Genomic DNA, 26622 nt, shown 5'->3' with positions numbered 1-26622 from the left:
TCCCATCTCAGGCTCCAATCCAGGATCTCCAAGGCCTCTCTGCGGGCCCGCCTCTTTGGAGGGAGACGGCCTGCCGCTCTTATCTCAGTCCTGCAGCCGGCCACGGGGGGGGGGGGGGGCCGGGGGGGGGCACGGGGGGGCTGGTCACGGCGGGGGGGCCAGCACGACCCTCCCGGCTCCGCTTGCGCCCGCCCCAGGCCTCGCACGCCCTGGGCTCCGCGTCCTCGTCCTCGCCGCGCACTCATTTCTCAGCTGAGCTCCCGAGTTCTGCTAAGCGCAGGCCACGCACACAGCGATGCTGAGTAGATGGTGCTGCGGGGAACCCCGGAGCTTTCCTGCAGATAATGATCTTCATCTCTCTTGGAGGAGTGGTCCGGGGGGGCCCCAAAGACGCCAGTGAATCAAATGCCAGAGGGAAAGGTGGCCTCGGGCGGACGCGGCGCGGGGTTCCGGGCGCGGGAGGCGCGCGGGGCGGGCCTGGCCCTTTAAGAGCGGACGGAATGTATCAAAACAAACCGGCCGGCTCCCACTGGCCGCGCGCGGCACGTGACCCTGCCGGCCCCGCCCCCTTTTGTCGGCCGCGTCCGAGTGTCAGTGTCGGCGCCGCCGCTGCGGACTCCGGTGGATCCGGCCTCCCCGCGCCGCCGCCGCCGCCGCCGCCGCCGCCGCCGCGCCCGCCCCGCGCCCTCGGACCGCGCCGCCCGGGCCGCGGCCTCGCCCGCCGGATGGCGCACTCGCCGGCCGCCGCGCCGGGCGCGCAGGAGCCGGGCTGCCCCATCCGCGTAGAGCACGACCGCCGGCGCCGCCAGTTCACCGTCCGCCTCAACGGTAACGCGTGCCCCGCCGCCGCCCTTTGTCTGCGGGGGGCGGGCCGGGCCCCCTCCGGCGGCGGCCCCCGGCCGGGCGGTGTCCGAGCGCCGCGGGGCGGCCTCGGGGCGGAGGTTCTCGGGCTCCTCCGGACGCCGCGGGCTGCGGCTCGGGGCCGGCGGGGGCGTGGCCGACCCCGGCGGGAGGGCGGGCTGTGGGCAGGCGCGTCCCCGCGGACAGCCCCTCCGCGCGCGGCGAGCCCCCGGGAAGGCGGAAGCCAGAGCGGCGCCGGCTCCGGCCGGCCTCGGCCCTGGGAACGCGCACCTGCTCGGCCGGGCTGCGTCTGGTCCTGGAAGCGGGTCGCCGTGACCCCGCTCCCCGGGCTGCGCCTTCCTGTGCTGCTCCGAGGGGGCTGGGAGGGTCCTCTGGGTAGACTGGGCCGCTTCTCCCGGGAGGATAAAGAATAGAATTGTGAGCCGAAACCGAATTGGTTCAGTGGATAGAGCGTCGGCTTGCGGACTGAAAGGTCCCGGGTTCGATTCCGGCCAAGGGCATGTACCTTGGTTGCGGGCACATCCCCGGTAGGGGGTGGGGGTGGGCAAGAGGCAGCTGATCGATGATTCTCTCTCATCGATGTTTCTAACTCTCTATCCCTTTCTCTTCCTCTCTGTAAAAAATCAATAAAATATGTTTTTTTAAAAAAAGAATAGAATTGTGAAATGAGGGACCATAACCCCTGCCTCCCATCCCCTTTGCTTTGATAACTTTTCCTTCTTCCCAGCTGGGCCCCTGTGGCAAGGTCCAAGCCAAAAGGGCCTTCAGAGGCCCAGGAAAGGGAGGGGCTGCCTGAGGTCAGGCAGGGAATTGGGGCAGAACTGGAACAGGGTCCTGCCTAGTGTGACTCCTGGAACTGCATGCCTCCAACTGTGGACGTATCAGGAGGCTGGCAGCTGGGGCTGGCCATTTCTAAGATGCCCTCCCCTCCCCTGGGGCATTGCTGGGCATTGAGCCAGGCCCTAGCACGTCCTGGAATGTGGGGCATCAGCACCCTGTTCTTGCCGGGGAGCCTCCATGTGCCCACCGGAGCTGGCTGCAGGGGAGCTCTCAGGGCCCCAGAGGATGAGGGTGGAGGAAAGCCTTCTTGGTGAAGTGACAGGACAGGACCTCCCCCGCAGGCCCGCCTGCCCATGGGAAAAGCCCCCTCGTGTCTTCGGCCGATCTAGGATGAAAGCCATGCCCAGGTGTCCTCCACATTGAAGCCCAGTCCAGCCCCGATCTGCCCGCTTAGCTCGTGTTCCAGCTGCAGTCCTTGGCGTGTGGGGCCCAGAGGGCCATGGCCCATGCAGCTTCTAAGGCTACCTGGCAGGTGAGTGTGGGTCATGGAACAAGAAAGAAATAGGAGTGTAAGTGGCAAGAGAGAGAAAGTGTCTTTTTCTGGGGATTTTAATCTAAGATTTCTCAAGCTCCATGGGCTCCACCCTTCCAGCCAGGCTAGACTGACAAGCAAGCAACTTCCCTACCTCACCCTGACTTTACTGCACATGGGTCCATGTCTCTCTCTATCCTCCTATCTGTGCACTAGAGGCCCGATGCATGAAGATTCGTGCAAGAATGGGCCTTCCTTCCCCTGGCTGCGGGAGCACCTTCACTGCAGCCCAGAGGGCTGGGGCGGATTCAGAATGCCTGTCGTCGCCATGGTGACAACACAAGCATCCCACCCCAGGCCACTTGGCAACTGCATATGCAAATTAATCCATCATCTTTGTTGGGCTACTTTGCATACTCACTCCTGATTGGCTGGTGGGTGTCTTGAAGGCATGGTCAATTTGCATCTTCCCCTTATTGTAGATATAAAAGCCCAAGCAACCATTCGACTGTTGGACCATTCAACTGGTAGCTATGGTGTGCACTGGCCACTGGGGGATGGACGCTCCAACCGGTAGATTAGCTTGCTACTGGGGTCCTGCTGATCAGAACTGGGCGAGTTGGGCTGGACATGCCCTGGGGCCCTCCCATCATCCCTCCTCGTCAGGCCAGCCCCATCAGGGTCCCGCAGCCTGGCCTGTGGTCCACAACTCTTTGGGGGATGTCAGAGAGCTGCAGGCCAGGCCAAGGAGCCCCACTGCACCGGGCCTCTAATTATTAATATGAACTAGTTCGTCCCAATGGTGACAACTTCATATTATGGATGAGCAAACTGAGGCTTCGACCACGGGCAGGAGAGACTGTACCAGCATCACGCCGTGCCCGAGCGGGAACTCAAGGCTGTGGTCGGCCCGCGGAAGCCAGGCCTCCGCTGCGGTGGCTGCGGTGGTGCTGTGGCCTGGCCCTGGCGCCCTGGGGAGGGGTTACCGAACTCACGGCGGGCTTCACGGCGGTGGCCCATCCTTGCAAGGTGGTTTTTCTCGCTTCCAGGAAGTAAGAGAGAGATGTGTCTAGAGCCCTGCTCTGCTTCTGTTCACTGTTGGTCACTTACACATTGGTTCTTTGTATTTGGCTCATTTTATGTTTTTGAAGTTGAGTTCCTGTCAAATGGTTTACAGCTGCCTGCAAACTACTGTTAACATGCAGCAAGACTAGAACTCAGTGAGCATAGCCCAGACCGTGAGATCCTCGTCCTAAAGAGGTGCTCTGGCTTTTCCAGCCTTCTTTTCTGAGGTTCCAGGGAGGCCTCTGGGTCCCTTGGGTGCTAAGGCGGTGCTGCATGCTCACAGAGACAGGCAAAAAGGATGTTCCGGTTTCCCTTCTTCCTAAAGAGTCCAGCCAAAGGAGACCCCGCCCCGCTCCCTCCCCCCTCTCCCTCCCTCCTCCCCCACCCGCCCCCTTCCTCCCCTCACCCCCCCCCGCCCCCTCCCTCTCGCCCCCCTCACCCCCCATGCTATTCACCCCGCCCTCTCCCTCACCCCACCCCCACTTCTTCCCCCCTCCCTCACTCCCCCCTGCCCCCACTCCCTCACTCCCCCCTACGGCCCCCGCTTCCTCACCCCCATGCTACTCCTCCCTTCTTGCCCCGCCCCCAGCCCACTCCCCCAGAACTGGCTGTGGTCACAGCTCGACCTGCCCACCTCTGGAACCTGCTGCCCCGACAGCTGCCTGTGAAGTCTCCAGGGACCCAGCCACCCCAGGGCACAGTGTGCGACTGTGTCCCCTTCTGCCTGCACACCAGCTCTGCAGCCCGCACCTGGCAGTGGACGTGGGGGCGCGGCGAGAGCAGAGTCATCTGTGTCTGGGCCGCCCGCCTGAGCCAGCTGCTGGGCCTGTGGAGGACTGAACTCAGCTGAGGGCTGAGTGGCCCTGGGCCCCCAGGCGGGAGGGGAGAAGCCGGGCTTCCCTCCCGGTGGTGAGGGAAGGGGCTGAGCGGCTCCTAACCGCCCTCCAGCCTGCTGGGGGGTGCGGCACACGGCTCTCTGTGTCCCAGACCTGCCGGCCCCTGGCGGGAGAAGAGTTAGCGTCTGGCCCTTCATGAGGGCTGGAGGGCCAGGCGTTGTGCTAGGTGTTGGGAGGCATGGGATTGGCCATCGGGGGACGGCAGGCAGCATCCCGGGGAGCCAAGGCCTGTGAGGGGGGAGGGTGGGGACCGGCTCTGTTTGGAATGGGGTGTTCGGGAGGCCTCCCTGGGCAGGCGGCTGGGGCAGCGTGCGGAGGGACAGCGGGGCCGGGTAGATGCGGGAGGCCCGGGCAGGGTGTGAGGCCCTGGAGGCGGCAAGGCCGTGGCTGTGACTGAGCGAGGGGGCGCCCAGGAGGGTTGAGCGGACAGGGGGCACTGTTGCAGGCCCCGGGCTGTCTGGAGAGGGCAGGCTGTGGGCGGCCAGCATGGGGCAGGGGCGGGAGTGGCCTGTCGCCGTTCTGAAGGGCCTGGCCGCGAGGGTGCTCGGCTCGGGCGTGTCAGACCTCAAGCTCAGGTTCAGAAGCACTAGCTGTGTCACCGCGTCATCGGGGAGGCAGGAGCCTGCCCGTGGCGGCTACGCCGGATGGTGCCACGCCGGCCGGCCCTCTCTTCCCCCCGGGCTGCGCGCCCTCTCGCTTCCAGAAGGGTCTGTTGCTCCCAGAGCCTGGCGGCCGCAGCCAGCCCCAGCTCACGGACAGCGGGGGTGTCCTGTAAACCCAAAACGGCTCCGCCGCCCCGAAGCCGCAATCGGACAAGCTGCGGGCCCTCCCAGGAGCGGTGCCCACCGCCGCCCCTGCGGTCCGGGGTCCCGGTTTACCTCCCAAGGCGGGTGTGACTCCACCGCCAGTCCCGGGCCTCAGTCCTGGGCGCCGAGGAGGAAGGGCGGGAGCAGAGCGCCCACCAGGGACCACGCGGTGCCTACGTGGCTGAGGAGGCCCGGCTGCATCGTCTCCACCAGCGCATCTGCCCCGGGACCGGCGGGAAGCGCCACCGTGTCCGCTGGGAGGCCCTGGGGGTGCCCGCTGGGCCGGCGGCTTCCAGGCACCCTCCAAGGGCAGGGCAGGGCAGGGAGGATCCCGCTGCGGAGAGTCTCCCCAGCCACCACCGGCGGGCGTGGGCTGTGCGTGGAGAGGAACGCCAGGAGCAGCACCCGCTCGCAGACGGACAAGCCGAGTCCTCCTGAACAAGCCGCCGGTGCCCGGGCCGCCTGAGGGCCCGGCTCTGGCTGGGGGCTGCAGGCACAGCCCGGGGTTTCTGTTTCCCGCCGACTGCGGGCCGAGAACCGTCCTGTTCGGAATCACCTGGGTTTCACGGCAGCACAGGCCCTGCCTCCGCCATCGCCAAGTCAGGGCCGCGTATCAGTCACGTCGGGGCTTTGTGCCCCCACGGAGCATGCGCCGGGCGCTCGCTCTAAAAGCACGTGTGTGTCCTAGCGGTGTTTTGGATATTTTAAGGACCATGAGGAGTTTGATTTGAAATTATACAAGATCCCTATTGTGGCTTTTTAAAAACAAACAAACTGTGTACTCCTGTGATTGCCCAGCCCAGCCTCATGTCTGTCATTACAGACCTGCTTGTTCCTGCTGCCTTTTTTCAGACAGTGTTTTTTAAAGACATACACACTTTAAAGTGTTTATTTTTAGTGGCAGAGGAAGGGGGAAGGAGGACAGAGAAACACCGATGTGGGAGTGGAACGCGGACGGCTGCTCCTGTGCCGCGAGGGAGCCGCCGGGCACGTGCCAGCTGGGGACCAAGCGGGCAGCGCTCTTCCCACCCTCCCCGAGGGTGTGCTTGTTGACTCGAGAGAGAGGAAGGAAAAGGGAGAGAGACAAACATGAATAGGAGAGAGGAACGTGGATCGGTTGCCTCCCGTCCACACCCTGACCGCGAGTGGACCCACAGCCTGTCCGTGTGCAGGGTGATGCTCCAACCAGCCAGCCTCCCAGCCAGGCCAGGCAGCTCTCTTCAAGCAGAAGACAAGCAGCAGGTCTCATCGGCTCACCCAGGACGTGGCGTGAAGGCTCGGGTGCAGATAACTGCCGGTGACGGACGCCTGTGCACCGTCATTCCGTCGGGCAGCTCGTGCGGCCTCCCCGGCGCCGGGCCTCCGTGCCCGCACGCGGCTGACGGTCACGAGTTAACTCGCCTCTTCTTACCTCGTCAGTCAGTGTTTCAGAGATGGGATGAGCAATCCGTCCAGTCCTTCACCGTCTTTCATTATGGCCAAGGTTTCAGAAAGAAGCGTCGCAGGAGAGGACGTGGGAGCAGGCCCCACAGACAGAAGCGGCCCGCCCATGGGCGCACTGGCCGGCAGCTGGCCAGCGAGGTGCTGAGACACTGCCTCCATGTGCATTCCCTGCAGGGGAGACCCCGAGCACCCCCATGCCAACCCCCGGAGCCCCTCCCGGCCCCGCTGTCCTTCCTGGCACCAACAAGAGCTGTGTGCTGAAGGCGTGAGGTGAAGACAGGACCCTGACAGTTGGTGCGTGTTAAAAACCCAGTGAGGAGGAGCTGGTGGTTTTATGTAGAAACTAAATAATTCTTCATAAATAAATCTCTGTTTTGGAATCTAAAAGAAGATTCATCTGTGGGCCCTAGAATCCTGGTGCTCCCCACGGCCTCCCCACCCCACTTTGCAGGTGGGAAATCAGGTCACAGAGGGTCACTGCCCTGGCTTCCCTCCACCCCAGGCAGCTGGTGGCAGTGCAGCTGAAGGGCTTGTGCTTCCAGACCCCAGGGACCAGGCCCTGCGTGAGCCCAGCGGCTGCCCCTTAGCACGTGAGAGCCCCCTGGGGCCGCACTGGCTGGGACGGGCAGGTGCCTGGTGTGGCAAGAGGACCGGAGGGTAACTTTCCTGGGTGGCCCCAGGGTCTTCACATGCCTCCGGCTGTGCTGGCTGGTCCCCTGGAGGTTTCCCAGGCCGCAGCCCCTCTGCCTAAGCTGCTCTGAGCCACCAGCCTGTGGCCCCTCCCCCCAGGCTCCTCTCCCCCGCAGGGGTGCGAGTTCTCAGCGACCACCTTCCCTGATAGCTTCCTGGGGCTGTTGGCCCTGGGGTTGGGGCCTGCGAAGAGTCCTGGGTAGAGGCCAAGGGTAGGGTCTCTTATGACCCGAGTAGCTTTAACTTTTCTCAAAACCACTGCAGACCATGGTCACAGTGTGACTCGGGCCCAGGAGGGACAGAGCGATGGTCCCAGGACAGGTGAGACCGTGAGCATGAGGTGCTGGGACTGGTCTCGAGCCCCTGCAGAGTGTGGGCGCCCGGCTTCCCGCCTTGGACTGTTCCTGCGGCCACCCTGGCCGGTCAGTGTGATCGCTCACAGAACCGCCCTGCCCCGGGCTCTGCCCGCAGCGTTGTCAGAGAGATGCCCCGGGCCCAGCGGCCTGCACGCCGATGGCAGAGGGCGGTGCCCAGGACACGGCCCTGCCCTGGCCTCTGCTGGGGGCAGGGGACCTCGGGGAGGGGACAGTGGGCCACCTTGGGGCACAGGAGGAGCCAGCGCTGGGAGGCCAGGCAGTGGGCAGGCAGGCCCCGCGCCACTCAGGCCTCTGAAGTCGTGGCCTGGCCCTGCCAAGGCATTAGGGTGAGGGAGTCAAATGTTTGACCAAACACAGCAGCTCATTTAAAAAAATATATTTATTGATTTCACAGAGGGAGAGAGAGAGAAACATCAATAATGAGAGAGAGAGAGAGAGAGAGAGGATCCAAGATGGCTGCACAGGTAAACACCTAACCGCAGCCGCACACAACAATTTCAATAAAATACAACTAAAATATAAAATGGACATTGCCCAGAGCTACAGGAAAGTCGACTGACTGGAAATTCTACAACAAGAAGCAAGGAGAAAACCAGAAGGAAAATAAGAGGAGCTGTAAAAGCCTAAAGTACGGAGACACGCTGCGCACGCGCGGAGAGGACAGAGCTGGAGAGGAGGGGCGGCTGAGTGCCTGGCTGGCGTTCCCTAGCTGGAAGGAGATAAAAGCTCCGGATTGTGCCGAACTCCAGACCAGACAGCGCTGAACCCCAGTTCTAGGCCAGACCTTGGGGACCCAGGCTCAAACAGTGGGAGCCTGGGCTGTGAGGCAGAATCCCAGGGGAGCGGCGAGGACGGACTATTGACTCTGCTGCCAGATTGCCCTAGCGGGAAGGAGACAAAAGCTCCGGACTGTGCTGAGCCCCAGTTCCGACTGCCCTGAACCCCAGTTCTAGGCCAGACCCCAAGGCCCCAGGCTCATACAGAGGGAGACTGAGCTGTAAGGCGGAAACCCGGGGGAGTGGCGAAAGGCAGAGCCCCCAGAGGCGCGCACTGCAGGATTGCCCTGGTGGGAAGGAGACAAAAGCTCCGGACTGCTCTGAACCCCACTTCCAACCCCACTTCCAATTGAACTGAACCCCAGTTCCGGGCTCATTTGGGGAGAGACTAGACTGTTTGGTAGCAGGCGAAACTCAAGGGCACCTCACTCTCAGAGGTGCTTGCAGTGAGTACTGAAGGACCTTGAGAAACACTGAGACTCAGGAGCCACATAGGGTGTGGCTGATGGAAGCCAAAGCTGTAGACTCCACCCTGAAACTCCACCCCATCCAAGCAGAACACAGAGACTTTTAAGGCTACCAACTCAGGGAAGCTGCGAAAATGCTGAGACAGGGAAATAGATCACAAACGAAAGAAATGGAGGAAAAGAAGAGACTGGATATAGAGTTCAAAACCACGCTTATAAGGTTTTTCAAGAATTTCCTAGAAAAGGTCGATAAGATCTATGAGGATATGAAAAGGGATCAACAAGAACTAATAAGGGATCAACAAGAAGTAAAGAATACATTGTCTGAAATAAAAAAATATTATACAGAGTCCTAAAAACAGAATGGAAGATCGTAAGAATAAAGTCAAAGATTTGGAACATAAAGAGCCAGAGGACACTCCTCCACAGAAGCAAGAAGGCAAGAGAATCCAGAAAGTTGAAGATAATGTAAGAAACGTCTGGGACAACTTCAAGCGAACCAACATCAGAATTATGGGGGTCTCAGAAGATGAGGGAGAGCAAGATACCGAAAACATACTGAAAGAAATAGTGACAGAAAACTTCCCCCACCTGGTGAAAGAATTAGACTTACAAGTCCAGGAAGTGCACAGAACTCCAAACAAAAGGAATCCAAAGAGGACCACACCAAGACAAATCATAATTAAAATTCCAAGAGCAAAAGACAGAGAATATTAAAAGCAGCAAGACCAAAGCAGGTAGTTACCTATAAAGGAGCACCTATACGATTGTCAGCTGACTTCTCAACAGAAACCATGCAGGCCAGACGGGAATGGCAAGAAATATTCAAGGTGATGAATAGTAAGAACCTACAGCCAAAGATAATCTACCCAGCAAAGCTATCACTCAGAATCGAAGGCCAGATAAAGAGCTTCACTAATAAAAAAAAAGCTAAAGGAGTTCATCACCACCAAACCAGAATTATATGAATTGCTGAAGGGGGTTCTTTTGGAAGAGAAAGAAAATAAAGATAAAAACTATGAACAACAAATACGTAACTATCAACAAGTGAATCTAAAAACCAAGGAAATTAAAAAAAAATCTGATGAACAATATTAACTGTTGAATATAATAGAATCAGAGGTATGGAAGGGGAGTGAACTGATGATTCGGGGAAAAGGGGAGAGGTGTGTGGGAAGACACTGAACATAAACTGTGCACCTATGGATGAGGACAATGGGGGGTAGGAAAGGGCAGAGGGTGGGGTGGGAACCTGGTGGAGGGGAGCAATGAAGGGGGCGGGGGGGGGGGAAGAAACATTTGTAATAATATGAACAATAAAGATTTATTTAAAAATAATAATAATGAGAGAGAATCATGGATCGGCTGCCTCACACATGCCCCAAACTGGGAATCAAGCCTGCAACCTGGACATGTGCCCTAACAGAGAATCGAACCCTGACCTCCTGGTTCACAGGTGTCATTCAGTCACTGAGTCCTGCTGGGGGGCTGGCGGCTGGTTTTGAGTTGACCGTTTTGCATGGCCCTCCAGTGTTGTCATCAATATCCTTTGGCCCGTGGCAGGAAGGCTCCCACTTCTGCTCCCGAGGGGAGGCCAGGCAGAGGCTGGGCGCTGAGAGCTGGGTGTGAGGACAGCGAGGAGGCCGGTGTGGCTGGACTGGAGCCTGAGAGAGAACAGGTGGGCTCTGACTCGCTCCGCTGGCGGATGCAGGGGTGCCCGCAGAGATGTGAGTAGCAGGGCCAGGTTCTGAGCATGTTTTGAAAGTTGTACCCGTGGACTTGTCTCAGGACCAGCTCAGTCGGAGAGGAAACGAGGCAGGAGGTCCCAGAACCTGAGCTGCGGGGGTTCGCCATTTTCTGGGCTCTCCAGGCGGGTCTGAGGGAAGAGGAGGGGCATTCTGGCCATGTTGGGTGTGGGTAGGTAGGACTCTCAGACACAGGTGCCAGGCCACAGACCAGGGGCTCTGGGCTGCCCTCTAGGGGCCTGGCTCCTCCCCAGGACGGGGTGGCCCAGCCTGTGTGGAGGGGCCTCCCTCGGGCACCGCCTGTGGTCCCTGGCGCTCCTCTGTTTCTCTGTCTTCAGCCAAGCCCATGCACCGAGGCCTGTGGCGGTCTCTCCGAGCTGCTAGCAGGGCTCCGTCCTCCCCTTTCTGTAAGGGTGTCATGAGGGTTAGCGTGTGGCAGGAGCTGAGCACGGCCTCTTTCCTACCAGCCTCGCCATGTGGCTGCAGCTATGGCACCTGCTGTCTCTTCAGGCGCAGGGCCGGCTCTGGGGAGGGGCCCCCGGTCAGCCTGGAGCTCCTAGAGCAGTGTTTCCCAAACTTCTCTCATGATGAGAATCACCTGGTGGAGTTGTTAAAATACAGATTCCTGAATCCCAACTAAGAAGTGCTAAACTAGGATTTTTGGGAACATACAGGTAAAATTTTATGCTTAACTTAGTGCTCTGTCTTAGAGCACTAGTTGAGTATACAATTTTACCTATATGTTCCCAAAAATCCTAGTTTAGCACTTCTTAGTTGGGATTCAGGAATCTGTATTTTAACAACTCCACCAGGTGATTCTCATCATGAGAGAAGTTTGGGAAACACTGTCCTAGAGTGTGTGTGGCAGAGAGAACAGCTGTAGTTTGTAGGACAAATTCCTCTTGAGCGTCTTCCCTGGGCTGGCACTGGGGACGCCGTGGTGACGGAGCCCCTGTGACCATCAGGAGCTGATGAACAGGGTGGGGACAGCACGGCCATTTGGGGGTCTGTTCCCTCCTCGGCCAGTGGCCACTCCCAGGATATTGTTGAAGGAACAGGAAGACAGGCAAGCTTCCAAGGGCTGAGGACCCGCCACCTCCCTCTGGAAATGGCTGTGTGAGAAGCCGTGATCTTGTCAGGGGCTTGCAAGGCCCCACGTGACTCGGCCCCAGAGCCTCAGTATGCCTTCCACCGCGCGCCCCCCGCCCCCATTCCAGCCACCGCTGGCTCCACTGCTGCTTGCCCATGTGCCTGGGCCTCTTACGGCTGTCCTCGCACCCAGACTGCTCATCCCCACGTGTCCTTTCGTGCTCCTTGCCCCTCAGGTCTTTGCTCAGAGAGGCCTGCCTGTGCCCTCCCCTCCTCTGCTGCATTCATCTGGCTTGTCCCGGCAGAGGCGGTCTTGTTTATAACGAGGCCACTTCTCCTCTGTCTCCCTCTAGGAGGGAGCGTCCGGCGGTTTTCTTTCCTGTTACACACCCAGTGCCTGAACCTGCCTGCACGGAGGCCCTGATGAGGTGGGCGAATTGGATGGCCGGGTGGCATGGCCGCTCCTCCGCTGGGCCCCACGGTCCTGTCCCGTGCACGTTGAACACGTTGAATTACCCAGCAGGTTTGGGAGCGAGACCAGAGTCTTGCTGCACGGCCAGGGCAGGAGGCCGTGGGGCCAGAGCTGGGCCTGCCCACCAGAGCTGAGCAGCCGTCAGGCCTGAGGAGGGGGTGCAGGGGCCCTAGGCCCACCCTCGGCTGGGCCATTATGGGGAAGGGTATTCCCGGCAGAAGCAACTGCCCTGGGAAAGGCCTGGAGGCAGGAGGCAGGGGCATGTCCAGGGGGAGCAAAGAGACAGGTTTGAGGCCTGGGTTCCCCTTCACCTGCCTCACGGTGGGACGTGGACCCTGGGTCTGAGTCTCCCCGTCGGCAAATGGGGAGGTGGCCCGCAGTGTCACCGGAGCGTCGGGGAGACCAGAAAGCCCCCGACAGGCGGGCCGTGTTCCTGCATCCAGTTTGCTTCTGCTGGTGACATCACAGCCCGGCCCAGGCAGCATGGAGCAAATGACACAGCTTTACAGCGAGAACCACATGAAATGCAATTTGCTTTTAATGATCACACTTGGCATCAACTTTCTTTCTTTCTTTTATTTATTAAGGTATTATATGTGTACATGTCTTTCCATTCCCCCCACGCCCATACATGCCCCCCCCAAGTTTTTTGTCCATTGGTTTTGCTTATATGCATGCATACAAGTCCTTCAGTTGATCTCTTATCTCCCCCATATCTTCCTACCCTCTCTGCTGTAATTTGACAGTCTGTTTGTTGCTTTACTGTCTATATCTATCTTTTGGTTCATCAGTTTATAATGTTCTTTATTATCCATAAAAGAGTGAGGTCATGTGCTATTTCTCTTTCATTGACTGGCTTATTTCACTCAGCATGATGTTCTCCAATTCCACCCAGGTTGCTGCAAATGATAGGAATTCCTTCTTTTTTATGGCAGCATAGTATTCCATTGTGTAGATATACCAAGTTTTTTGATTCAATCATCTGCTGACGGGCACCTAGGCTGTTTCCAAATCCTAAATTGTGCTGCTATGAACATAGGGGTGCATATTTCCTTTCTGATAGGATATATTCCTAGGAGTGGTATTACTGGGTCAAATGGGAGTTCCATTTTCAGTTTTTTAAGGAAACTCCATACTGTTCTACACAGTGGTTGTACCAGTCTGCAGTGCACGAGGGTTCCTTTTTCTCCGCAACCTCGCCAACACTTATTATTTGTTGATTTGTTGATGTTGGCCATTCTGACAGGTGTGAGATGGTACCGCATTGTTGTTTTGATTTGCATCTCTCTGTTAATTAGTGACTTTGAGCATGTTTTCATGTGCCTCTTGGCCTTCCTTCTGTCTTCTTTTGAAAATATTCTATTTTGGTCCATTGCCCATTTTTTAACTGGGTCATTTATCTTCCTTTTATTAAGTTGTATAAGCTGCCTATAGATGTTGGAGATTAAACTTTTATCAGTGATAACATTTGAAAATATGTTTTCCCATACAGTGGACTTTCTTGTTTTGTTGATGGTTTCTTTTGCTGTAAAAAAGCTTTTTATTTTGATGTTGTCCCATTTGTTTATTTCCTCTTTAGCTTCCATTGCCCTAGGGGCAGTATCAGTGAAGAAGTTCTTTTGGCATATGTCAGAAATTTTGCTACCTGTGGATGCTTCTAGTATTTTTATGGTTTCCCGTCTGATGTTTAAGTCAGGGGTCTTCAAACTACGGCCCGCAGGCCACATGCAGCCCCCAGGGGAGTCTGATCCTGCCCGCCAGGTTTTTTGGGCAGTGAGCGCAGCCAAGGTGTTACAGTAGGAATTAGTAGTTCATATAGTCCGGCCCTCCAGCTCTCTGAGGGACTGTGATCTGGCCCCTACTTTAAAAAGTTTGAGGACCCCTGGTTTAAGTCCTGTATCCATTTTGAGTTTATTTTTGTATATGGTGTAAGTTGGTGATCTAGTTTCATTTTTTTTTTTTTTGCATGTATCTGTCCAATTTTCCCAACACCATTTATTGAAGAGACTGTCTTGACTCCATTGTATGTTTGTACCTACTTTGTCAAATATTAATTGACTATAGAGGTTTGGGTTGATATCCGGACTCTCTATTCTATTCCATTGATCTATATGTCTGTTCTTGTGCCAATACCAGGCTGTCTTGTGCCAATACCAATACAGCTTGAAATCTGGTATTGAGATCCCTCCTACTTTATTCTTCTTTCTCAGGATTGCTGTGGCTATTCGGGGTCTTTTTTGTTCCAGATGAATTTTTGAGTTCTTTCTAGGTCTGTGAAATATGCCGTTGGTATTTTAATGGGGAGTGCATTGAACTTATAAATTGCTTTGGGAAGTATGGACATTTTGATGATGTTGATTCTACCAATCCATGAACATGGTATGTTCTTCCATCTGTTTACATCTTCCTCTATCTCTTTTTTCAGTGTCATGAAGTTTTCCGCATATAGGTCTTTTATCTCCTCAGTTAAGTTTATTCCTAGGTATCTTAGTTTCTTTGGTACGATGGTAAATGGGATTGCTTTTTTAGTCTCTGTTTCTGTAAGTTCACTGTTGGTATATAGAAATGCCATAGATTTCTTGGCGTTAATTTTGTATCCTGCTACATTGCCAAATTCATTTATTAAGTCAATTAGTTTTTTGAGGGAGTCTTTTGGGTTTTTGATGTACAATATCATGTCATCTGCAAATAAGGATAACTTTACTTCTTCTTTTCCAATTTGGATGCCTTTTATTTCTTCTTCTTGTCTAATTGCAATGGCTAGTACTTCCAGTACTATGTCAAACAGGAGTGGCGAGAGTGGGCATCCCTGTCTTGTTCCTGTTCTTAGAGGGAATGGTTTTAGTTTTTGCCCATTGAGTATGATGTTGGCTGTGGGTTTATCATATTTAGCTTTTATTATGTTGAGGTATGATCCTTCTATTCCCACTTTGTTGAGAGTTTTTATCAGGAAAGGGTGTTGGATTTTATCAAAAGCTTTTACTGCATCAATTGATATGACTATAAGATTTTTATCCCTCACTGAATCTGGTTTGGCTCAGCGGTAGAGCGTCGGTCTGCGGACTGAAAGGTCCCATGTTCGATTCTGGTCAAGGGCATGTACCTTGGTTGCGGGCACATTCCCGATAGGGGGTGTGCAAGAGGCAGCTGGTCGATGTTTCTCTCTCATCGACATTTCAACCTCTCTATCTCTCTCCCTTCCTCTCTGTAAGAAAAATCAATAAAATATATAAAAAATTAAAAAAATTATTTTTATCCCTCAATTTGTTTATGTGATGTATCACGTTTATTGATTTGCGGATATTGTACCATCCTTGCATTCCTGGAATAAATCCTACTTGGTCATGATGTATGATCTTTGTGATGTTCTTCTGGAGTCGATTTGCTAGAATTTTGTTGAGGATTTTGGCATCTATGTTCATGAGGGATATTGGCCTGTAATTCTCTTTCATTGAGTTGTCTTTATCTGGTTTTGGTATTAGGGTGATGCTGGCTTCATAGAAGGAGTTTGGAAGTGTTCCTTTCTCTTGAATTTTTTGGAATAGTCTGAGGAGGATAGGTTTTAGTTCTTCCTTGAATGTTTGGTAAAACTCTTCTGTGAAGCTATCTGGCCCCAGGCTTTTGTTTGCTGGAAGCTTTTTGATGACTGTTTTAATTTCTTCAAAATTCACTGGTCTATTGAGATTTTTAGGTTTTTCCTGATTGAGTTTTGGAAGGTTATATTTTTATAGGAATATGTCCATTTCCTCCAGGTTGTCCAGTTTGTTGGAATAGAGTTGTTTGTAGTATTTTGTAACAATCTTTTGTATTTCGGCGGGGTATGTTGTTATTTCACCTCTTTAATTTCTGATTATGTTTATTTGGGTCCTCTCTCTTTGTTTCTTGGTTAGTCTGGCTAGAAGTTCATCAATCTTGTTTATCCTTTCAAAGAACCAGCTCTTGGTTTTGTTGATCTTATATATTGTTTCTTTGGTCTCTATGTCATTTATCTCTGCTCTGATTTTTGTTATTTCCTTCCTTCTGCTTACACTGGGCTTTTCTTGTTGCTCTTTTTCTAACTCTGAGTTGTAGAGTTAGATAATTTGTTACCATTTTTTCTTGGTTTTTTTTGCAATAGGCTTGTAGAGATACGAACTTCCCTCTCAAAACTGCTTTTGCTGTGTCCCATAGATTTTGGATTGTTGTGTTTTCATTGTCATTTGCTGCCGTGATGTTTTTAATTTCTTCCTTGATTTTTTTTTCTGGTAACCCAGTCCTTGTTTAAGAGCATGCTATTTAGTCTCCATGTGTTTGATTTCTTTGGATTATTTTTATTGTAATTATTTCCAATTTTATGCCACTATGATCTGAGAAGATGCTTGATATGATTTCTATCTTCTTGAATTTGAAGAGACTTTGCCTATGTCCCAACATGTGGCCTGTCTTTGAAAATGACCCATGTGTACTTGAGAAGAATGTATATTCTGTGGCTTTGGGGTGAAATGCTCTGAAGATGTCGATTAATTCCATCTGGTCTAGTGCGTCATTTAGGATTGATGTTTCTTTGCTGATTTTTTGTTTAGATGATTTGTCGAAGGGTGACAATGGGTTATTAAAATCTCCTACTATGATTGTATTGCTATTAATCTCTCCTTTCCTCCAGCAGTTTTTTTTTTTTTATGTTATTGGGTGCTCCTGTATTGGGTGCATATATGTTTACCAGGGTTATTTCTTCTTGTTAGATTGCTCCCTTGAGTATTATGAAGTGGCCTTCATTATCTCTTGCTATGTCCTTCACTTTGAGATCTAATTTGTCAGATATAAATATTGCTACCCCAGCTTTTTTTTCATTTCCATTTGCCTGGAAAACCTTTTTCCATCCCTTCACGCTCAGTCTGTGTGTGTCTTTTTTTCTAAAATGGGTTTCTTGTAGACAGCAGTTATATGGGTCTTGTTTTCTTATCCAATTCTGTTACCCTATGTCTTTTGATTGGAGCATTTAATCCATTTACATTTAAAGTTATTGATAGATATTTATTTGACTCCATTTTAAAAAAAATATATTTTATTGATATTTTACAGAGAGGAAGAGAGAATGATAGAGAGTTAGAAATGTCGATGAGAGAGAATCATCGATCAGCTGCCTCTTGCACACCCCCTAGTGGGGATGTGCCCACAACCAAGGTACATGCCCTTGACCAGAATTGAAGCTGGGACCTTTCAGTCCACAGGCCGAGGCTCTATCCACTGAGCCCAACTGGTTTCGGCTTGACTCCATTTTTATTCTATACCCCTGTGTTCCTTCTTCACTTTTTTATCTCTTTATTTTTACAGTAGACCCTTTAGCATTTCTTGCATTGCAGGTTTGGTGGAGATAAATTACTTTAGTTTTTTTTTGTCTGTGAAGCTCCTGATTTCACCTTTAATTTTGATTGATAACCTTGCTGGGTACAGTATTCTTGTATTCAGACCCTTCCTTTGCATGACTTTGTATATTTCATCCCATTCCCTTCTGACCTGATGAGTTTCTGTTGAGAAATCAGTTGCTAGTCTGATGGGGGTTCCTTTATATGTAACTTTCTGTCTCTCTCTGGCTGCTTTTAAGATTCTTACTTTGTCGTTGGTGTTTGCCAATTTAATTATAATGTGCCTTGGTGTCGGTGTTTTGGGATTCATTTTGCTTGTGACTCTGTGAGCATCTTGGATTTGTGTGGGGCTTTTTTTTTTCTCTCTATCTCAGGAAAGTTTTCTGTCATTATTTCTTGAAATACATTTTCCATGTCTTCCTCAGTTTCCTTTCCTTCTGGAACCCCATTATTCTAATATTGTTTTGTTTTATATTGTCTCAAAGCTCCTGTATGCTCTCCTCCTGCTTTTTAATTTTTTTCTAGAAGCTGCTCTAATTAGGTATTTTTTTTCATCTTGTCTTCTAGCTCATTGTTGTGGTCCTCTGCTTCTTCTAGTCTACTCTTGATGCCTTCTATTGAGTTCTTCATAGTAGCAATGTCATTTTTCATTTCTTCTTGGTTCATCTTCATTTCCTCTTGGTTCTTCTTCAATTCCTCTTGGTTCTTCTTCATTTCCTCTTGGTTCTTATTCATATCATCAAATTTCTCTCCCATTCTTTTTAGCCAACTTATGATCATTACTCTGAATTCTTGCTCTGGGAGGTTGCTTGCCTCTAACTCGTTTACTTCCTTTTCTGGTGATTCCTGCTTTTTTTAGTGTGCAGGCTATTTGTCTCCTCATGGTCTCTCTTTTCAGGATGTCTGGTTATATAGTTCTTTTCTCCTGTGTTGATTTAAAGGCACAAAATACAACATTACCAGGTACGACAAAAGGCACTGAACAGGAATGTACTTGTGATATTAATAACCTCTAATAAAGGTGACCACTAGAGAAAGGCAAATTAGGGGATAGGAGAGAAAGAAGAAAAGTTTAAAAAAACAAAACAAAACAAAAAAACAAAGAGGGATAAATATATAGAAAAAAGAAAGAAAAAAGTAGTGTCGAAATGAAATTGGGAAAAAGGAAAAAGAGAGAGAGAGAGAGAGAGAGAGAGAGAGAGAGAGAGAGAGATACAAGAAGTAGACTAAGAGATAAAGGAGGAACAAACTATATATATATATGAGGGAAAAATTCCAATAGAACAACCACTAATCCCAGCAAATGCCAGCAACAATACTTGGAGATTAATACAAACTACAATACCCACTATTATCAAGCAAGGCTAGGATAAACAAAAGTAAAAAACAAACAAAAACAAAGCAATTAAAAAATACTAAGTGAAATAACAACAAAAGAAAAAGCATATCAGTTTCACTAAAAAGCATAAAATTCAATATATTGTAATCAACTTTCATGTAAACAACAACAAAAGGATAGAGAGAAAAACAGTTTTTTGGTTTTTTTTAATAGTTAATATAGCGAAGAGAGTGGTATTTATGCACTTGGAGCAGGGGGTTGAAAATTAGGTTTATAAATATGGTGAGAATTTTAGCAGGGGGAATACAGAAAGCATAGGGGAAAACTAAAGCAGGAAAGGGTTAATATAAACAGGAGATGAAAGGGTAAAGGTTAGTAAGAGAGTGATGGCATAAAGGTCGAATTGAGATAGGGTTGAACGATGCTATAGTAGAGATGAAAATAGAATGAAGACTAATCCCAATGTAAAATAAAGAGAAAATAAAATGGTACTTAAAAAAAAGAAAAAAAGAAAAAGGAAACAAATGCAAAATAGCAGTAGTAATGATGATTGAAACTAAAAAATGTAATAATTGAAAAGGTAAAATCAAGTGAGGAAAAAAATTCATTTCTTAGGTAAAAGATGTAAAAATTGAAAATAAAATAAAAGATGTAAAAAATGAAAATAAAATAAAAAATAGAAAAATTAGCATAAAAATGTGCAGTAGTGGTCATTCACTTCCTCTATTATTCTATTTGGCACGCCTGTTTCTCAGTCCAGACAGTATTGCAGTTCCCTGCATTCCACTGCACCTCAGTTTTGCAAGCTAGTCCTTAATTTTAAGTAGGCTATTTCTTAGTTATTTGTGTCTGTTTATTTTTGATTAATTAAAAGTAATAAAAAAAAAAAAAAAAAGGAAAAAAGGGGGGGGAGTCAGTTTGTAATTCAGCCCCTAGGTGGCAGTGTTTCTGGGTTGACTTCCCCGTATTTTTGGCTGCTCTAGCCTTCTTTCTCTATGGCTCTCTCTATGGTTTGTTGAGGTAGGCTGCCTGGGTGTTGGCTCCCAGATGGTCTCTTCTCACTCTGATCCCGTTTCCAGGAAGGCAATTTCCCCCTGCAGTCTCCCAGTCTTTTTGGCTGCTCTAGCCTTCTTTCTCTATGGCTCTCTCTATGGTTTGTTGAGGTAGGCTGCCTGGGTGTTGGCTCCCAGATGGTCTCTTCTCACTCTGATCCCGTTTCCAGGAAGGCAATTTCCCCCTGCAGTCTCCCAGGATATGCCAAACTGGGCAGTCCTTCCCTACTACTCAGAAGCAAGAGGGTGAAGGGGATCAGGCGCAGGATGGCCTGTGCCAAGGTGTCCAGATGTTCCACTTTTGGCGGCACAGTCCCGATTCTTAACACTTTGTCCCGCATCCCTTGGCGTTTTAAAAAGTCCCGATTTTTTAGAAGACCACGCCAAACCCAGCCCTGGGTCCTCTCTGCAGCCGCTGCCTCTTTCGTAGCTGCAGCCGCCACACCAGCGCAGCAGGGACCCAGACCCCTCACGTTATCCCCGCAGACTCTGACCTTTCCGTGGTGGTTGAAGAACTCCCTTGAATCCACGTGTTTGCGCCTGTTGGGGCATCACAGCTGTTCAGTGGGCTCTGTTGTGGGTTTTTCAGGCCTCAGGTAAAATCCTCTTTTCTTTGTAAGATGGCATAGTTTTCCCTCTGAGCCCGTAGCTCCGGGAGAGGTCTCCGCCACAGTCTCAACTTATTTTCTTTGAGGGACAGCAAACTGTGTGTTCTGGCCTCAGGGCCCTCACACTGGCTGTGCCCTCTTCTTGTCCTTCCCTGCCCTCCGGCGACATGGCCCTCTCCCCCCGATCCAGCCTAGTTCCTTTCTACAATACCTCACAGCTCCCTGAATGACAGGCCTCGGAGCTGTCCTCAGCCACCTGTCCTCCCCACTCGAGCCATCAGCACCCGCATTGCTCACCTGGACTAGTGTGGCCGCCACGGCCCTCTTCCCATAGCAGCCAGGGGAGGAGCACGCGACACGGTCCCCTCCTGTCCCTCCTCTGCCAAGGACCCTCGATGGCTCCCAACTCACGGTTGTTATGAGGCTCTGCTGGACTCCTTCCCCCATCACCCTTGCCCTCCCCTTATCTCTTCCCCCACCCCCCTCGCTTGCCCACTCCTGCCTCAGGGTCTTTGCACTGGCTGCTCCCAGCCTGGGACACTGCTCCCCGCCTGGGACACTGCTCCCCAGTCAGCTCACAGCTGCTGCTCTTTCTCCTGCCTCTTCTCCGCCCACCTGCCTGCTTCTCTGTTCTGTCTCCTCATGTGTCCACCAGCACAGGACTCTTGTCTGGCCTACTTACTGCTGTGTCCTTAACACCTGAAACGGTGCCTGGGGCTCAGCAGATGGTGGATGGAGTGTTCACAGATGGGTGGATGGGGGGCTGGGTCAGTAGATGGGCAGGCAGAGAGGAGATGGATGGATGGATGATTGATGTGGTTGGATGGATGGATGGATGGATGGATATTGGTGGATGTTTGGATGATTGGATGGATATGGTTGGATGATGGATGGATGGTGGATGGTGGATGGATGTGGTTGGATGGATGGATGGATGGATGGATGATGGGTGGGTGGATGGGTGGGTGGGTGGGTGTATACACAAAGACAGGTGGGAATAGACTTTGGCTGGAGGAGCCCTGTTAAATGTTTCTCAGTGGGACTCGGGTGATGAGCCCAGGCTTGGCAGGACTGCGAGGGCACAAAGGCCCATTTGTTCCTGTCTTATGTGCAGGCATCACTTCCCTGTGAATGCTGGGGCCACACCTCCTGACCTTCCTGCTGTGGGTCTCATCTGCTGTCCTGTCTCTCTGGGTTAGTGGGGACTTGGCGAGTCCTGCAGTGCACCCAGCGCTGGGCCTGGGCCTGCAGACCCTCTGGAGGGAGTGCAGATGGAGACACGGATGGCTGGGCTGGGGGGCTTTGGGGGTCCTGGGATGCCGAGACTGAGGATAACAATGATGACTCATGGTGGCCTAGAGAGTTCTGGGTGCTGTTTGTCCCAAGCCTTTTACAGAGATGACTCAGTCTCCAAACAGCCCTGTGAGGGGTGTTCTATTATGGCCCCATTCCATGGATGCGGAAGCTGAGGCACGGAGAGGCTGTGGAGGCTCCAGCAGCCTGGCCTTGACCTTCTCTCCACTCCAGCTGCCCTGCCTCACATGTCTACCCTCCCCTGCAGGATGCCATGATCGGGCCGTCCTGCTCTACGAGTACGTGGGCAAGCGGATTGTGGACCTGCAGCACACCGAGGTCCCCGATGCCTACCGTGGGCGTGGCATCGCCAAGCACCTCGCCAAGGTAGGGGTAGGCGGAGGACACCAGGCCGCTGCCAGCCTCAGCCTGTTTCCCGGCCAAAGTGCAGCTGGGCCCTACCTGCTGCCAGCCTGTAGCTGGGGCTGGCGGGGGTGGGGGGGGGCAGGGGGAGGGGTGACTTGGAGGGGGGTGGCTGTGGGGTGGGGGGGCGGCTGTGGGGACTCTGAGGCAGGGGGCGCTATGGGGTAGCTGGGGGGCGCTATGGGTGGCAGCAGGGAGTTTGGGGGGCTATGGGGTGGGGGTTGTGGGGCAGGGGTGGCTGGACGGCGGGGGGGGGCTGTGGGGTGGTGCAGGGGGCACTGTGGGGTGGTGAGAGGGGTACGGGGGCAGGGGGCGCTGTGGGGGCATGGGGTGTGGGAGGTGTGGGGCTGTGGGGCGGGAGGCAGCTGGGGGGCAGGAGGCAGCTGGGGGGCACTGGGGTGCTGAGAGGGGGTGTGTGTGGTGGGGCGTGTGGACGGTGGGGGGATGGGGGATGGGGTGGTTTGTGAAAGATGAAACAGGAAGGCCAGAGCCCCGGACCAGAACGCAGGCTGTATTGAAGAGAAGAGCACCACTGCGGGCAGCTTCCAGAGAGAGCTGAAGAGCGCGGGGCGGGCTTCATGCCCTTTTAAGGGGAGGAGAGAGGGGACAGGTCTTAGGCACGCAGCACACCTGATTGGTGGTTTCAGGTAAGGCCTATGATGAGGGACCTGGGGACTGAGGATTTGGGCTTAGGAGATTTGGCAGGTGCTGATGGTGGCTCGGAGCTCAGGAATGTGTGGCTGCAGGTGGTTTATGTCTGGCCATCAATTGGAGGAAGGGAGGATCTATCAGTTTGCGGGGTGGGGTGGCGGGGAGTGTGGGTGGCAGGGGTGTGGGCGCAGGGAAGGGGATGGGGAGCAGCATGTCTGCTGGCGCTCTGCTCCTGGGAGCAGGGCTGGGGGCTGTGGTCAGGGTCCAGGCTCAGCTGGGTGACCAGGCCCTGCCCTGCTGGGCATCAGGAGCTCATGGCTGTGGCCCTCGCGTCCAGTGTCCTAGGTGCGCGTCACTCTTGGAATGAATGGGTGACGAATGTTCAAGTGAACTGGCTGGTGCCCCATTCCCTGCCCCACCCCTTCTCCCCGGGAGAGCAGCCTGGATTGCGGGGACTTGCGCCTGGACCAGAGAAGCCTCAGTGTCCCTGAGGGCTGCTCCCGGTCGCCCCCCCACCCTCCCTGTGACCAAGGAAGAAACCGAGAGCCCTGGCCATTGTGCTCAGTGGTTAGTGTCAGCCCACCCACTCAGGGTCGTGGGTTCGATTTCCTGCCAAGGGCACGCACCTAGGTTGCAGGCTCCATCCCTGTCCCCGGTGCTTACGGGAGGCAACCAACTGCTATGTCTCTCTCCCTCTCCCTCCCTCCCTTCCACTCTCTCTAAAAAGCAATAGAAAAAGTATCCTTGGTGAGGAATAACAAAAAGAAGTAAAATGAACTGAGAGGTACGGCCTGGGTAATGGGGATGGAGCCCACGCTCCCCCGCCCTGCGCCAGGGCCGGAGCCCAGGCCAGGGCCCCTGTGCTGCGCCTCCCTGGGCTCCGCCTCTTCCTCCACAAAGTGGGCGTAGCCGGGTCCTGTCTGTGTGGGGCCTGGAGGACCGCTCAGGCCCAGGGCGAGGCCACGGATGCTGCTTCCTTTGCATCTGAACAGCAAACATTTCCTTGTTATGAACCTCACCTGAGGGCGTGTGTTCCACTGATTTTTAGAGAGAGTGGGGGAGGGGGTAAGCAGGCGCCAGGTGCGCCCGAGGGCCCCGCAGGGGGAGGGCGGCTGTGGACAGGAGCCGGCCAGCCCCGCCCCGGCGCCTGGCTGTGGGCTGCCGTGTGGAGCCAGAGCTCTGCCTCCGTCCGGGCTCCTCTCCATGGCCCGGCCCAGGCAGTCTCCGGGCCCTGACCGCCCTCTCCCTGCAGGCCGCCCTGGACTTCGTGGTGGAGGAGGACCTGAAGGCGCACCTCACGTGCTGGTACATCCAGAAGTACGTCAAGGAGAACCCGCTGCCGCAGTACCTGGAGCGCCTGCAGCCGTGACCCCGGCGGGGCGGGCGAGCCCGCCGGCTCCTCGCCTGGCCTGCCTCCGCGAGCTCTCAGGACGGCCCCCGCGGGCATTCGGCTGTTTTGTAAGGACGCTCATCGGGGCCGAGGCGCTGGCCGAGGACGGGCAGTGTCCGGGCCCGGCAGCTCCTGCCTGCAGACCTGGCGGCTTCTCAGAAGACCCCCCGGCCCGTGGTCAGACTGGGACACGGATCATCCCTGTGCCGCTGGCCCGTGTTCCTGCTCCTGGCACCCCTCACCACCCGCCCCCGGTGCTGTTTGCAGAGGGGTGTTCGCAGCGCGGAGAAGAGCAATAAGAAACCACCTGCCAGCTCCCCGGGCACAGGCGTGCGGCTGCTGTCAGCACTGCCCTCCGGCTGCCCGCCTGGCAGGGGGGCCGGGTGGCTCGCCAGGTGTGTGCAGGAGCCCGGCCTGGCTTCGCTCAGGCTCAGCTGTGCACACAGCACGCCCAGCGCGGACAGGCTGGGAGCACGGCCGTTCATCTCCCGCGCCTGTGCCCTGACTCCTCGCCTCCTTGTCTGTCAGCTCTGGGCTGCCCTGCCCTCTCCATCCGCCTTCGCCAGGGCAGCTCCAGGGCTCCGAACCCTCCCGGGACCCGCCCTCTGCGGGCCCTGGGTGAGCTTCCTAGAGGGACCTGGGAGCAGAGGTGGGAGGAGAGCTGCCCTCCACGCTGTCCTCCGCCAGGAAAGGACTTTTCTGCAGAGGCTTCCCTTCTGCTCCCAGCCTCAGGGCGTCTTCCGAGTGAGCAGAGGCTGGGCATGGCCCCAGGAGCCCTGGAATGGCGGAGGGCACCTCCTTCCAACTCCGCAGTGTGTGTCTGAGGCAGGGAGCCCTGGTCCCCTGTGCCAGCAGGATCATGGGCCAGCAGGGTGGCACAGCTCCTGGCCCTCGGAGCTGGGGTGGCCATGCTGGCACAGTTGAAGAAGGGGGCAGGCCTGGGAGTGGACAGACTGGTTGGCCCGGGGTCTGGGTCTCTTCCCCTCCCTCCCTCCCCCTCACACAGTTTACATACAGGTTTCGTCATGGAAACTGTCCGGCGGCAGCGAGCCGCTGCTCTGGCTCTGCAGCCCGCGGCGGGCCCGGGCCGGGAGGACCCGGGCGAGCGGGCCCTCGGGCCGGAGCACGTGCCGGCCGGAGCCTTGTTCTGACAGCGGGGGCGGGGCGCGCATGCTGGGCCGCAGGCAAACCGCTCTTCAACAGAACCAGGGCTGCTCCGACCGGCGGGGAGTGGGTGGCCTTGGCCCAGGGACAGCTGGTCCCGCTCCTCAGGCGTGGCCGCCATGCCTCTGCCGCCTCACTGTGCGCGGCATGCAGGCCGGGGCCCGCAGCCCCGGCCTGGAGCCCTCGGCTGGTCGCTCTGGTGCTGCCCCTGTCCGGCATCCAGCCCTCTCCCCGCCTCCCCGCCTCCTGGCCGGCCTCGCTGTGGCCTGTGGCCGGGCGGCACCAGCCCCTCCCGGCAGGTCGCTCTCCGCGGTCCCTCACATCGTAACTCCCGTGCCTTCCCTCCCAGGACCCGCTCTGGTGACCTCTGGCCCGGGCCCTGGCCAGGCTGTTTCCCAGGCTCCTGGCCAGTGCAGGGTGTGGTGCCCGTGGGAGCCGTGCGTCCTCCGGCCGGCGCTCTGACCTCACTGCGGCCCGGTGCCCGCGGGGAAGGACAGCACGTGGGCACAGGGTGGCCCAGGTTTCAGCCAGAGAGCCGGGCTCCAGGGTCTGGGGACACCTTGGCTCCTGTGCCTTCTCCCCCTTCACCGCCAGCCGGGGCCCTGCCCTGTCCCTGCCTCACCCGAGGGAAGGGCCGTCAGAGGCCTGGCGTGCCCTCACTGGAGGAGGCCGAGATGTCCTAGGCCTCAGTCAGCTTCCTCTCCCCCTAAAAAGCCTTCTGTTGGGGCTTCTAGTCCAGGGGAGCGAGGTGGGGTGTTCATGCAGGCCCGTGGGGTCACATCACAAATGGCCTCCAAACAGGACTGAGGGGCCTGGCCAGTGTGGCTCTCCTGGGCACCGTCCATGCACGGAAGGTCACCAGTTCGGTTCCCAGTCAGGGCTGTACCCAGACTGCAGGTTTGGTCCCCAGTTGGGATGTGCCGGGAGGGGGACTCCTTTCTGAATGGGATGTTTTCCTCCCAGTTTCCACCCTGGGGTCCCAGTGCTGCCCCCAGATAGGAGGAGAAGAAGGCATTGCAAGGGCAGGCCTTCCTGCCGCGCCCGTGCCCTCTGCCCGGGCCTCTGTCCACAGGGCAGGGCGTGCTGGGAGGCCCACTGCCCGCTGTGCCTGGAGCGCAGGCCTCGCTGGCGGGAGGGGCTGCGTGAGGGCCGCTGTGACCGGGAGATGCTGGAGTGCCCACCGCCCCCTCGCTGGTCCTCAGCACAGAAGCCTCCGATGGGCTGTCTACCCAGGTGTCCCCTCTGCTGTTCTCAGGGCCCCACTTCCTCCCACGGCACCCTGTTTTCTACGGGGGTGGGCTGGGTGTGCGCTGTCGTTCTGATGCTGCAGGACATTAAACACTTGTCTGGCTTTCAGA

General features: G+C 54.8%; 1 protein-coding gene across 1 annotated transcript; it reads left to right on the top strand.

The window, feature by feature from the left end:
* Positions 1-219: 219 nt before the first annotated feature.
* Positions 220-26622, top strand: NATD1 (N-acetyltransferase domain containing 1). Its single transcript, XM_084861599.1, has 3 exons — positions 220-828; positions 21905-22023; positions 23963-26622. The coding sequence occupies exons 1-3, from the start codon at positions 345-347 to the stop codon at positions 24077-24079; spliced, it is 720 nt and encodes a 239-aa protein (XP_084717725.1). The 5' UTR covers positions 220-344; the 3' UTR covers positions 24080-26622.

Source organism: Pipistrellus hanaki, assembly GCF_964339955.1.
Source record: "Pipistrellus hanaki genome assembly, chromosome: 16".
NCBI classification, from domain to species: Eukaryota; Metazoa; Chordata; class Mammalia; order Chiroptera; family Vespertilionidae; genus Pipistrellus; species Pipistrellus hanaki.
The sequence above is the reverse complement of the archived record's forward strand: the minus strand, read 5'-3'. Positions and strand labels throughout refer to the sequence as shown.

What these genes read in the sequence shown, in the direction of transcription:
- NATD1 (XM_084861599.1), top strand. Translation starts at nt 345, where the DNA reads ATGATCTTCATCTCTCTTGGAGGAGTGGTCCGGGGGGGCCCCAAAGAC. An exon ending in GTTCACCGTCCGCCTCAACG is followed by an intron (nt 829 to 21,904) that starts GTAACGCGTGCC and finishes CCTCCCCTGCAG; the next exon opens with GATGCCATGATCGGGCCGTC. An exon ending in TCGCCAAGCACCTCGCCAAG is followed by an intron (nt 22,024 to 23,962) that starts GTAGGGGTAGGC and finishes CTCTCCCTGCAG; the next exon opens with GCCGCCCTGGACTTCGTGGT.